At 42.3% G+C, this 13,804-nt stretch overlaps 1 protein-coding gene across 2 annotated transcripts in view; it reads left to right on the top strand.

The window, feature by feature from the left end:
• PRICKLE2 (prickle planar cell polarity protein 2) overlaps positions 1-7,469 on the top strand; it is a 331,524-nt gene extending 324,055 nt beyond the window's left edge. For both annotated transcript variants that reach the window (XM_061195510.1, XM_061195511.1), the window contains one exon: positions 6,595-7,469. In XM_061195510.1, coding sequence (XP_061051493.1) covers positions 6,595-7,469 — 875 coding nt within the window. The remainder of the gene's footprint in view (positions 1-6,594) is intronic.
• The last annotated feature ends 6,335 nt before the right edge of the window (positions 7,470-13,804 follow it).

The following is a 13,804-nucleotide window of genomic DNA, read 5'->3' as shown; positions in this document are numbered from 1 at the left end:
AATTTCATTCCTTTACATGTAGCTGTCCAGTTTTCCCAGCACCACTTATTGAAGAGGTTGTCTTTTCTCCATTGTATATCCTTGCCTCCTTTGTCATAGATTAGTTGACCATAAGTGCGTGGGTTTATCTCTGGGCTTTCTATCTTGTTCCATTGATCTATGTTTCTGTTTTTGTGCCAGTACCATATTGTCTTGATTACTGTAGCTTTGTAGTATAGTCTGAAGTCAGGGAGTCTGATTCCTCCAGCTCCGTTTTTTTCCCTCAAGACTGCTTTGGCTCTTCGGGGTCTTTTGTGTCTCCATACAAATTTTAAGATTTTTTGTTCTAGTTCCGTAAAAAATGCCGTTGGTAATTTGATAGGGATTGCATTGAATCTGTAGATTGCTTTGGGTAGTATAGTCGTTTTCACAATATTGATTCTTCTAATCCAAGAACATGGTATCTCTCTCCATCTGTTGGCATCATCCTTAATTTCTTTCATCAGTGTCTTATACTTTTATGCATACAGGTCTTTTGTCTCCTTGATAGGTTTATTCCTAGGTATTTTATTCTTTTTGTTGCAATGGTAAATGGGAGTGTTTCCTTAATTTCTCTTTCAGATTTTTCATCATTAGTGTATAGGAGTACAAGAGATTTCTGTGCATTAATTTTGTATCCTGCAACTTTACCAAATCCATTGATCAGCTCTAGTAGTTTTCTGGTGGCATCTTTAGGATTCTCTACGTATAGTATCATGTCATCTGCAAAAAGTGACAGTTTTACTTCTTCTTTTCCAATTTGTATTCCTTTTATTTCTTTTTCTTCTCTGATTGCCATGGCTAGGACTTCCAAAACTATGTTGAATAATAGTGATGGGAGTGGACATCCTTGTCTTGTTCCTGATCTTAGGGGAAATGCTTTCAGTTTTTCACCATTGAGAATGATGTTTGCTGTGGGTTTGTCATATATGGCCTTTATTATGTTGAGGTAGGTTCCCTCTATGCCCACTTTCTGGAGAGTTTTTATCATAAATGGGTGTTGAATTTTGTCAAAAGCTTTTTCTGCATCTGTTGAGATGATCATATGGTTTTTATTCTTCAATTTGTTAATATGGTGTATCACATTGATTGATTTGCGTATATTGAAGAATCCTTGCATCCCTGGGATAAATCCCACTTGATCGTGGTGTATGATCCTTTTAATGTGTTGTTGGATTCTGTTTGCTAGTATTTTGTTGAGGATTTTTGCATCTATATTCATCAGTGATATTGGTCTGTAATTTTCTTTTTTTGTAGTGTCTTTGTCTGGTTTTGGTATCAGGGTGATGGTGGCCTCATAGAATGAGTTTGGGAGTGTTCCTTCCTCTGCAATTTTTGGGAAGAGTTTGAGAAGGATAGGTGTTAGCTCTTCTCTAAATGTTTGATAGAATTCAGCTGTGAAGCCATCTGGTCCTGGACTTTTGTTTGTTGGAAGATTTTTAATCACAGTTTCAAGTTCATTACTTGTGATTGGTCTGTTCATATTTTCTGCTTCTTCCTGGTTCAGTCTTGGAAGGTTATACCTTTCTAAGAATTTGTCCATTTCTTCCAGGTTGTCCATTTTATTGGCATAAAGTTGCTTGTAGTAGTCTCTTAGGATGCTTTGTATTTCTGCAGTGTCTGCTGTAACTTCTCCTTTTTCATTTCTGATTTTATTGATTTGAGTCCTCTCCCTCTTTTTCTTGATGAGTCTGGCTAATGGCTTATCAATTTTGTTTATCTTCTCAAAGAACCAGCTTTTAGTTTTATTGATCTTTGCTATTGTTTTCTTTGTTTCTATTTCATTTATTTCCGCTCTGATCTTTATGATTTCTTTCCTTCTGCTAACTTTGGGTTTTGTTTGTTCTTCTTTCTCTAGTTTCTTTAGGTGTAAGGTTAGATTGTTTACTTGAGATTTTTCTTGTTTCTTTAGGTAGGCTTGTATAGCTATAAACTTCCCTCTTAGAACTGCTTTTGCAGCATCCCATAGGTTTTGGGTCGTCGTGTTTTCATTGTCATTTGTCTCTAGGTATTTTTTGATTTCCTCTTTGATTTCTTCAGTAATCTCTTGGTTATTTAGTAACGTATTGTTTAGCCTCCATGTGTTTGTGTTTTTTATGTTTTTTCCCCTGTAATTCATTTCTAATCTCATAGCTTTGTGGTCAGAAAAGATGCTTGATATGATTTCAATTTTCTTAAATTTACTGAGGCTTGATTTGTGACCCAAGATGTGATCTATCCTGGAGAATGTTCCGTGCGCACTTGAGAAGAACGTGTAATCTGCTGTTTTTGGATGGAATGTCCTATAAATATCAATTAAATCTATCTGGTCTATTGTGTCATTTAAAGCTTCTGTTTCCTTATTTATTTTCATTTTGGATGATCTGTCCATTGGTGTAAGTGAGGTGTTAAAGTCCCCCACTATTATTGTGTTACTATCAATTTCCTCTTTTATAGCTGTTAGCAATTGCCTTATGTAATGAGGTGCTCCTATGTTGGGTGCATAAATATTTATAATTGTTATATCTTCTTCTTGGATTGATCCCTTGATCATTATGTAGTGTCCTTCCTTGTCTCTTGTAACATTCTTTATTTTAAAGTCTATTTTATCTGATATAAGTATAGCTACTCCAGCTTTCTTTTGATTTCCATTTGCATGGAATATCTTTTTCCATCCCCTCACTTTCAGTCTGTATGTGTCCCTAGGTCTAAAGTGGGTCTCTTGTAGACAGCATATATATGGGTCTTGTTTTTGTATCCATTCAGCAAGCCTGTGTCTTTTGGTTGGAGCATTTAATCCATTCACGTTTAAGGTAATTATCAATATGTATGTTCCTATGACCATTTTCTTAATTGTTTTTGGTTTGTTTTTGTAGGTCCTTTTCTTCTCTTGTGTTTCCCACTTAGAGAAGTTCCTTTAGCATTTGTTGTAGATCTGGTTTTGTGGTGCTGAATTCTCTTAGCTTTTGCTTGTCTGTAAAGCTTTTGATTTCTCCATCGAATCTGAATGAAATCCTTGCCGGTTAGAGTAATCTTGGTTGTAGGTTCTTCCCTTTCATCACTTTAAGTATATCATGCCACTCCCTTCTGGCTTGTAGAGTTTCTGCTGAGAAATCAGCTGTTAACCTTATGGGAGTTCCCTTGTATGTTATTTGTCATTTTTCCCTTGCTGCTTTCAATAATTTTTCTTTGTCTTTAATTTTTGCCAGTTTGATTACTATGTGTCTCAGCATGCTTCTCCTTGGGTTTATTCTGTATGGAACTCTCTGTGCTTCCTGGACTTGGGTGGCTATTTCCTTTCCCATGTTAGGGAAGTTTTTGATTATAATCTCTTCAAATACTTTCTCTGGTCCTTTCTTTCTCTCTTCTCCTTCTGGGACCCCTATAATGCGAATGTTGTTGTGTTTAATGTTGTCCCAGAGGTCTCTTAGGCTGTCTTCATTTCTTTTCATTCTTTTTTCTTTATTCTGTTCCGCAGCAGTGAATTCCACCATTCTGTCTTGCAGGTCACTTATCCGTTCTGCCTCAGTTATTCTGCTATTGATTCCTTCTAGTGTAGTTTTCATTTCAGTTATTGTATTGTTCATCTCTGTTTGTTTGTTCTTTAATTCTTCTAAGTCTTTGTTAAACATTTCTTGCATCTTCTCGATCTTTGCCTCCATTCTTTTTCCAAGGTCCTGGATCATCTTCACTATCATTATTCTGAATTCTTTTTCTGGAAGGTTGCCTATCTCCACTTCATTTAGTTGTTTTTCTGGGGTTTTATCTTGTTCCTTCATCTGGTACATAGCCCTCTGCCTTTTCATCTTGTCTATCTTTCTGTGAATGTGGTTTTTGTTCCACAGGCTGCAGGATTGTAGTTCTTCTTGCTTCTGCTGTGTGCCCTCTGGTGGATGAGGCTATCTAAGAGGCTTGTGCAAGTTTCCTGATGGGAGGCACTCATGGTGGGTGGAGCTGACAGTTGCTCTGGTGGGCACAGCTCAGTAAAACTTTAATCCGCTTGTCTGCTGATGGGTGGGGCTGGGTTCCCTCCCTCTTGGTTGTTTGGCCTGAGGCAACCCAACACTGGAGCCTACCTGGGCTCTTTGGTGGGGCTGATGGCAGACTCTGGGAGGGCTCACGCCAAGAAATACTTCCCAGAACTTCTGCTGACAGTGTCCTTGTCCCCACGGTGAGCCGCAGCCACCCCTGCCTCTGCAGGAGACCCTCCAACACTGGCAGGTAGGTCTGGTTCAGTCTCCCCTGGGGTCACTGCTCCTTCCCCTGGGTCCCGATGCACACACTACTTTGTGTTTGCCCTCCAAGGGTGGAGTCTCTGTTTCCCCCAGTCCTGTCGAAGTCCTGCAATCAAATCCCACTAGCCTTCAAAGTCTGATTGTCTAGGAATTCCTCATTCCGTTGCTGGACCCCCAGGTTGGGAAGCCTGATGTGGGGCTCAGAACCTTCACTCCAGTGGGTGGACTTCTGTGGTATAAGTGTTCTCCAGTCTGTGAGTCACCCACCCAGCAGTTATGGGATTTGATTTTACTATGATTGCGCCCCTCCTACCATCCCATTGTGGCTTCTCCTTTGTCTTTGGATGTGGGGTATCTTTTTTGGTGAGTTCCAGTGTCTTCCTGTCATTGATTGTCCAGCAGCTAGTTGTGATTCTGGTGTTCTCGCAAGCCCCCCTTCATTTTTTATTTTTAACACTTCCTTACTTTTTGGCATAACAAGATGTTCCAGGCTCATCTTTTACTTTCCCTCCTCCTATCCTGGAATTAGCCATTTCTCCAAAAAGTCCTGCCTGATTCCTTTTAATGGGGAGTGCTAGAAAATACCACAATTTATTTATCCTTTCTCCTGTTAATTGACATTTGAATTGTTTCTAGTTCTGGACTATTATAAAGAAAGCTTCTCTGAATACCCTTGTACATTTTTTGGATCCATAAACTGATTTCTGTTGGGTATATAACCAAGAGTGGCAATGGAAAGTCACAGAACAGAACAACAAGGACTACTGTATAGCACAGGGAATTATATTCAATATCTTGTAGTAACCTATATTGGAAAAGAATCTGAAAAAGAAAATATATTTTATATATATGTGGAAAGAATTTATATATAGTGTGTATATATAGAAAGAATTTATATCTGTATATATATATATATATATATAAACTGAATCACTTTGCTGCACACCTGAATCATTGTAAATCAACTGTATTACAACTTAAAAAATAACATACATACATACATACATACATACATACATAAATAAATAAAAAGAAGGACACGGGATCTCTACTCTGGTTATATACCCAACAGAAATGAGTACATTAAGTCCACCAAAAAAGTGAACACAGGTATTCAAAGCAACTTTGTTCATAATTCATGTATGTATATATATACACACACACAAATACATATATATACACATACACATATATATATATATACACACACACACATATATATGTATATTTAGCTTTAGTGGGTATTGCTAAGTAGTGTTTCAAAGTGCTCATAACAGTTTTGTGAGGGGAGTGAAAGTCGTTGGCCCCATTAGGTGGGGTAATCGGTGGCAGGTGTTCTAATGGGCCAGTGCAATCCAAAGACATGTTGTCTGTGACCAGAAATGGCAAAGTTGCTCATCTTTTCCATTGATAATGAGTGGGAAATGCTGAGATTTTGCCACCTGGTCCATTCTTAAACTGCTGTTTTAGAGAGTGCTGCTTTAAGATGGGCAAAATGGAAGTTTCTGAAGTCAAGAATCTCCTGCTACCTTCAACATGGTTTTCTTCTCAGTGATGGCAGTGACAGCATGTAGGGAATGCAGGCTCATTGCTAGAGGCTCCTGCTGTTAGAGAGCATTCGGGTCACTGCTTTGTTTTAAAAAGTGTCTCCCCGGGAGAAGGAGGAATGCCCCCCAGAGTCCCACTCACATTTTCTGACTGCTAGGGGCCCATTTGGAGCCCTGGAACAGTCATTTACTAAACACCCTGAGAGAGTAAATATCCCTCTGTCTACACCCAGGGAGCCACGTAGTTTTCAAGACATCTGGGATAGAGGCCGAGGGACAGCAGGCAGAGCAGGAAATTGCTGGAGGTAAACATGGAAGTGAACTGGTCCAGTATCATGGGACTAGACTCTAGGCTCAGTGTTGCTAGGAACTGCTTGGGCGTGGCCCGGCCTCTATAGCTTAAAGGTTCTTGGTCCAAAATATCTCTCCTGTGGAGCTTATAGTTCATCATTAGAACCAGAGAGGTGATTGAGCACTTTTTAAAGTGAAATTCTGAACAGAAGAAACATCACTTATAAGATACATGATGGGCTCTTAAGTAATTTTGATGAACCTTTGGAGGAATTCATGACTATTAAAAAAACATCTCGTGCATGCATTTTAACCAGGGGTCCCCTCTAAGTGGACACTGGCCCACTGTGGAATGGGGAGAGCCCTCCTGCATACTTTCTGAGCGAGCCTTTGTGCAGTGTACAACTGTGCAACCGTATGCAGCGACCCTGGATAGATAATGGTTCAGGTGACCCACAGCGACGGGACTCCCATGGCTGCACGTTTGCATTAACCTCTGTGAACCTTCCCTCTCTCTCCCCCAGGCCTCTCCGCGGATGGTGGTGCCAAGCGCCAGGAGCACCTCTCCCGGTTTTCCATGCCCGATCTCAGCAAAGACTCTGGGATGAACGTGTCCGAGAAGCTGAGCAACATGGGCACGCTGAACTCGTCCATGCAGTTCCGCAGCGCCGAGTCCGTTCGCAGCCTGCTCTCCGCCCAGCAGTACCAGGAGATGGAGGGAAACCTCCACCCTCTCAGCAACCCCATCAGGTACAGAGACCTGCAGGCCCACGGAAGGATGCATCAGAGCTTTGATTTCGATGGGGGGATGGCGGGCAGCAAGCTGCCGGGGCCGGAGGGCGTGAGGATGCAGCCCATGAGCGAGCGCACGCGGCGGAGAGCCACTTCCCGCGAAGACAACCGCCGCTTCCGACCTCACCGGTCCCGGCGATCCCGACGCTCTCGCTCAGACAACGCCCTCCACCTGGCCAGCGAGCGCGAGGCCATCTCTCAGTTAAAAGAAAGGCCCCCCCTGAGAGCCAGGGAGGATTATGATCAGTTCATGCGCCAGCGGAGCTTCCAGGAGAGCCTGGGCCAGGGGTCCCGGAGGGACCTGTACGGCCGGTGCCCCCGGACTGTGTCGGACCTGGCTCTGCAGAATGCCTTTGGGGAGCGATGGGGACCCTACTTCACCGAGTACGATTGGTGTTCCACCTGCTCCTCCTCCTCGGAGTCTGACAACGAGGGCTATTTCCTAGGAGAACCCATCCCCCAGCCCGCCCACCTGCGATACGTCACGAGTGATGAGTTACTGCACAAATACAGCTCGTACGGCCTCCCCAAGTCTTCCACGCTAGGTGGCAGGGGACAGTTGCACAGCAGGAAAAGACAAAAGAGCAAAAACTGTATCATTTCTTAATCCGATGGGGGTCAGGGGATAGGGGAAGATGGGGAGGTAAGAATGTAAATTCAGAAACTTGCACTGTTTAAAATTTTAAAGCTCTTTGCTTTGGTGGTTCCAGGGAGAGATGAGAAGAGCTCTCTGTTGATGGCGGCAAGGTCACCGACTGACTCGATAGGTAGTCACAGTTCTTGGCATGTTGAATATTATTTGCACATTTCACTTTGGAAACGCTATAGACTCTGCGGAGGCCAGGGTTGGTCACCTCCTTCCCGTCCGTCTGTGTTGAGCTGCCACTGGCAAGATGGCAAAATTGTTTCCCGCTCGCTTATATATATAGCCTCTCTGGTTCTCTTCCTTTTAGGACCCTTTTTCCAGTACGTAATTTGTTTATTAGCCAGGACCCAAGACTAAGTTATTTACATGTCCATTGTAAATGCGATGTAAATGAGAGTTCTGATAAAATATTTTTGTATTTTGTAATATCAAAGGAATTTCTATATCGTAGGACTCAGTGGAGCCTTGCATGCACGTCCAGCATTGTCTTTGAGTAGTACTCCGAGGTGGTCCAGGACCACTTTTTTTTTCTTTTCTTTTTTCTATACAAATTTGTTACATGTCAGTGAGACCTTTTTCAAAGGAGTTTATTCAATTTGGCTTTTTGTGGCTGAACAAAAAAATTACCTATTACCCCCAAAGCATTTGATGCTCCATCTATCTTAAGGAGCCATCCTCAAGTCCGCTCCCACCCTCAGTAGAATCTCTTCTCTACAAAGTGATAGTAACTTTTTTTTATTTATAATTGCCAGCGTAACTTTTGCCAATTAGAAAAACCAACCAGTGTCAGTCAGGTTCCGTGAGAAACGCCATCCCTGCTAGGAACATTGAAGTTGCTTACCATTGATCTATCCCTTGGGGAAAATAAAGTGACTGTGAGTGGTGCGGTTTGTGTGATGTCAGCATGACATTGTTTTGAATGTGGCATTATTTTTTGGTGCTCGTTTCCTGGATCGTATTATCCGCTTTCCTTTACCAAGGCAGACAGCTGCCTTAGCCTGACAACCGGTTGTCCTCAGCGCAAATGAACTTCAGCTTTGGGAATTTTGGGCCAGAAAGGTTCCGAGGGACTCTGGGAGTGATGGTGTGTTCTAGGTCGTAGGTCATACGTGGAGAAGGAACAGGTCAAGGGTAGAGACTGAAGGGGAATATGAAGGAAGGTCAGAGCAAAGAAGAACTTCTGGAAATGAAGTAGAGGAGAGTTGACAACCACCTTGAATAGCCCCCAGTGCTTGTGGGAAAAAAATCCAGTTTAATGCGCTCCGTAACCAGAGTATCTGGGTTACCCAGAAAGATTGAGCTGCTCAGGAGATTTCCGTGTTATGGTTTCGAGAAACAAATGTTGCTGGAAGGAGGGTTTCCATTTTGAACTTTGGGGACCGTCGGTCAGAAAGAAGATGGGCTCAAAAGTGAGTTTGCTTAAAGAAGACATTTAACGGTTGTGTTGTTTATAGTAAAATAAAACCTCCTATCTTGCTTCAGTTAAAAGTGAAGCGCTTGCTTTTACTTCCATTCTCCTCGTCCCCTTCGTGGATTGTGGCAGTTGAAATAATCCATAGGAAGACCCGCCTTTAGTGAGGTGTACTGTCGATGTAGTACACAGTGTATCTCAGTGGCCATCTGCCATGGTGAGGCGAGTGTGGTCTCTCTTCAGTATAGTAGTTAATATTTTCTAGTATTTTTTTATGGAGAGAATGTGAAAAGTGGCTTTTTAGACACCATCCCAGATGGGTCTGGGGGAAGGAAGGCTGTAAAGGACGTGGAAGTGGCACTCCATTCAGGATGTATTAAAATAATTTGCTTTTCAGGTATTAATAAGACATTTGTCATTGTCACTGATGTTTTAAAAAAGCAATGCAAATGTTGGTTGTGGCTGTTTTCCGCATGCTTTCTTCATATCTAAATGCTTCATTAATTATCCAAGCCTCTGGAGAATTAACTCTATTACATTTGTATAGTGAGTTTGTAAACTGCTTGGCAAACTGATTAAGAAATAATGTACACCACCACGCTACCAACGTGGCAGGTTTCTGGTAGAAATTGGGCGAGTCCAATTTGGAGTTCTAAGTTGCTGGATTGATGAGAATAGAAAGGCATTTTGGAAAAAGAAGAGAGAGAACAAAGTAGATCATTTAACTTAGTAAATAACTGAAAATAATGTCTGTCCTCTGTGGCCTGGAATCCAAGGAAAGAAATTCTCCTAGTGAACGTTGCTTTCTAACTCTTTCTTTTTTAGAGTACCTCTTACATTTCCCAGATGAGGCTTTAACCACCGTCAGCAGAAAGAAGAAGGTGGCCTAGAAACTGACACCTAATTAGTACCCAAAGGGGGAGAGGAATAAGCAATTTCAGATCTAGCTGCCCAGGGAGCATCCATCAGCTGAACCGGTCAGAGCTGGAGGTGTGTTGAGATGTAGGCCTCAGGGTCACACGGTCTAGAAGCAAGATCGCCTCCATCTAGTCCCATCACTGCCAATATCTCCTCCCCACCCCACATGCAGCCAGGCACTTTATGGAGAATGCCGATGGAGGACAGGTAAATCCTCACAATAAGGATGGACCCTCCAAGTATATGCCTTAGAGAGAGCAGGATATCATTGTATTGGGAGTTCCATCTGTTAGTGATAACTTATGCGTAACATCCCAGAATCCCATTCCCCAGAATTCAATGCATTCGTTTCCGAGGCAAGATCTGAGGGTCCTTACCTGATCATCACCAGGAGCTCTTCTTGGTCAAGTTTCACCTGTGGGTAAGGCTCGCACTCACCTCTTCTTAGATCATCATTTCATCTTTAATAGGCTGTTTTTAGAAAAGTAAAACAGTTTATTTTCTTTTCTAATGCCTTGGGTTTTGTTTTGTTGTCCTACCTCTCCTCATATTGATCTTCTTATCTTTTGGATAAAACCCCACTTTAGTGTTCATTTCCTGTTGCTGCCCAATTCAGTGGCAACAGAACTGGCCCTTTCCCAAGCAGAAGTCAGTGACAGTTTCCTGAATGGCCCTGCCAATGCATATCACCCTTGATATTATGAGCAAGTTTCTTAGCAGGCTGGTGGCATTCAGGTACTCTTCCATCTGTCTTAGAGTTCTGGGATTTCTACCAAGTGTGACGGTAAATGAGGTCAGGGAAACCAGAACCGTACTTCCCGTTTTGCAAGTGTTCAAGGGGGGAAATTTTTTAGTGTTGGTTGTTTGACCCCCTCTTTTCACATTCACCTTCTGTTCTCTAGTCCTTCCTTTCCATCCTCAGCCAGCCCCGTGAACAAGCAATTTTGCGTTTCTCATGTGAGACCTGAGGACAGCTCTTTCTCATCCTCTTTTCCCATTCTGTAGGATGTTTCTTCAATACACCAAGATTATATTTCTCTCGCACGCGGCAGCTCTCTGCTTCTTGGGTACCACCAGCCATTGTTGAGTTCAGGTGGGGCCAGTAATACCACATATGTAGCATGTGCTCTGCCATCCCTGCAACCTGGGCAGATATAACCAAGGTACCACTGTATACTTCCCCAGAGAGCGTGGATGCAGCCTCAGAAATTTTTGCAACACTCCTACCATCCAGGACTAGTTGATCAGAACTGATTTTATTTGTCTGATAACAAATCTTATTTGTGAACTGATTCTTATTTGTGTTTCTACCTTGGGCTCTTTTGCCATTGGCCCAAAACAGTACACCAGCCATTTAGGAAGCATCATCCATAAATAATTGTGAGACTCCAGTTTCTATGCCCCCGTATTGCAGATGCTAAAGGAGGCTGACTTCTTTAGGCTAAATGAAGACAACTCTCTTTGGTCTCCTTTTCCATTCTCGTGTTCTTCGTCCTATCACAGGGGTCAGATAAGAGTTCCTCCTCTTCTTTGTCTAATCCCACCTTCTAACAAGAAAGAACACAAAAATTTAAATTCCAAGGAGAAGTGCTCTTTGCGTATTTCTCTCTAACAGAAACCAGATGCTAATGCATAAGAAGGAAAATCTATGACAAAGGAACGTGAACGATGGCATCAGTCATCTGAGGATTTCATGCCAGAAGGGCTGCTATTAGCACTGTTTAGCACCTTCAGGGCTTTGAAAAGGGCTCTGCGACAGCATTCCAGGTACAGGACACAGCCAAGCCTCCTCTGCATATTTGGAAGGCAGTTCCAGATGGCCGCCTTTTGAGGTGCGTTTCTTAAAGCGCAAGAGAAGTGGAAATGAAGAGAGTTTTGCCTAGTCTCCAGTGGCCGGTCCCTCTGGGGCCTCAGCAGACACCAGAGCCTGTTCGTCTGACCCCTCGGAAGCAGTCATCAAGGTTAGGATCAAAAAAGGATTTCAATCTTTTTCCATTTTCTCATAGTAGGAGCCCCTTCAACCCAAGACTCCCATAAAATATAATGTACTGTTGGGAGCTATACTGTTTTATAAGCCTACTTCCTGCTGACAAAACTAGCTTTCCCCAACAGGAATAAAGAGGCGGGGGGGAAGTCACATAGTGTTAGAAAACATTTCTGTGATTTAGATACGATGACTCTGTAGAAAGAAAAAAAAAAAGCCTTGTTCTAGCCTGAGAGTTTTCTAAGACATCCCTCACCCTACTGAGTATTTGGCCATTGATGTGCCATAGGTCGCTGACCAAGCTTTTCTAAATTTTTCAGAGAGAGTTACTCAAACCTCTCTAGTTAATGTCCCATGTTTTTCCATAAAGCATTTTGGTTCTATCACGGACCCTGACTTCACATTCTAAGACCTGTGGGTCCTCCTTATTCCATAGTAAATTAAGACTTTGGCAGTTTTCCTGCTCCTAAACACATTCTTTCCTGTACAGGATCACTTTGTCCATCTCCTGCTTTAATTCCGAGTACGTAAACAAAACCTCAAAGGGCCTGAGAAGGTAAGGCACGCCAGAGTCTGTGTTGTGTGTCGGGTGTCAAGCTATTTGTTAAGAAGGTCTGCAGTAGATCTTTGGTGTGGGCTCTGCCAGAGACTGTCGTGAACACTTTGCTTGAGATCCGTGCCCTGTAAAATGGATATGATGTTTTACTGATGTCTGTAATACATTTGTAAACTTCCAATAAAATTTGAATAAAAGAAATGTTGCCATTCTTCTCAGTCTTCCCTTGCTTTCCAGGTTTTTGGAAATCATTGACTTTGAGGATCTCAGCAAAAGAAGAGAGAGGCTGCATGTGTCAGGGGGGTGAGATTTGCTACGAAAGATGAACCTGATTGTTTAAATCAGGATTTCTCAACCTGGGCACTATCCACATTTTGTTCCAGTCCATTCTTTGCGACAGAGGACTGTCCTGGGCATTGTAGGATGTTTAACAATACTGCTGACCTCTACCCATTGCCAGTAGCACCCCTCCCCCTGAGATGTGACAACCAAAAATGTTGTCACATTAGGATAGCTACTATTAAAAAAAAAAAAAAGGAAAATAACAAGTGAGCGTGGATGTGGAGAAATTGGAAAACTTGTGCAGTATTGGTGGGAATGTAAAATGGTGCATCCTCTGTGGAAAACAGTACGGCAGTTCCTCAAAAAATTAAAAATAGAACTACCATATGATCCAGCAATTCTACTTCTGGGTATATACCCAAAAGAATTGAAAGCCGGGCCTCAAAGAGATATTTGTACAGCCGTATTGATAGCATTATTCACAGTAGCTAAAAGGCAGAAGCAAGCGAAATATCCGTTGATGGATGAGTGGATAAGCAAAATGTCATCCAGACATACAGTGAGCTATTATTCATCCTTTAAAAGGAAGGAAATTATGACACACGCTGCAATGTGAATGACACTTGAGGACATTGCTAAGTGAAATAAGTCAGTCACAAAAAGACAAATGTTGTATAATTCTACTTATATGAGCTACCTAGAGTAGTCAAATTCACAGACACGAAGTGGAAGGGTGGTGCCTGGGGCTGGGGAGAGAGCGAGTGGGATGTCGTTTAATATAGAGTTTGTGTTTCAAGATGAGAATTCTGGAGGTCTGTTGCACAACAATGTAGATGTACTTACTACTGAACTGTACACTTAAAAATGCAAATTTTATGTTACCTTTATTTTACCAGAATTTCTTAAAATGCCTCCTTAGCTGAGTGTCCCCTGAGGACAAAATCACCGCCCGATGAGAACCACCAGTTAAAATGCTTTGCCTTCTTAGCATCTCCATTCCCTGAGGGTTCTCGAAGCTGACTCCTACCCCGGGCCATACGGTTAATTTTCACTTATTAGCAAGAATTGAAACCAGCAGAGGACCAAAAATATTTGTATTTGCTTTTAAGCAGATAATAAGTGGGTTGTGTGGCACGTTATACGCA

This window comes from Eubalaena glacialis, chromosome 7 (genome assembly GCF_028564815.1).
Source record: "Eubalaena glacialis isolate mEubGla1 chromosome 7, mEubGla1.1.hap2.+ XY, whole genome shotgun sequence".
NCBI classification, from domain to species: Eukaryota; Metazoa; Chordata; class Mammalia; order Artiodactyla; family Balaenidae; genus Eubalaena; species Eubalaena glacialis.
The sequence above is the reverse complement of the archived record's forward strand: the minus strand, read 5'-3'. Positions and strand labels throughout refer to the sequence as shown.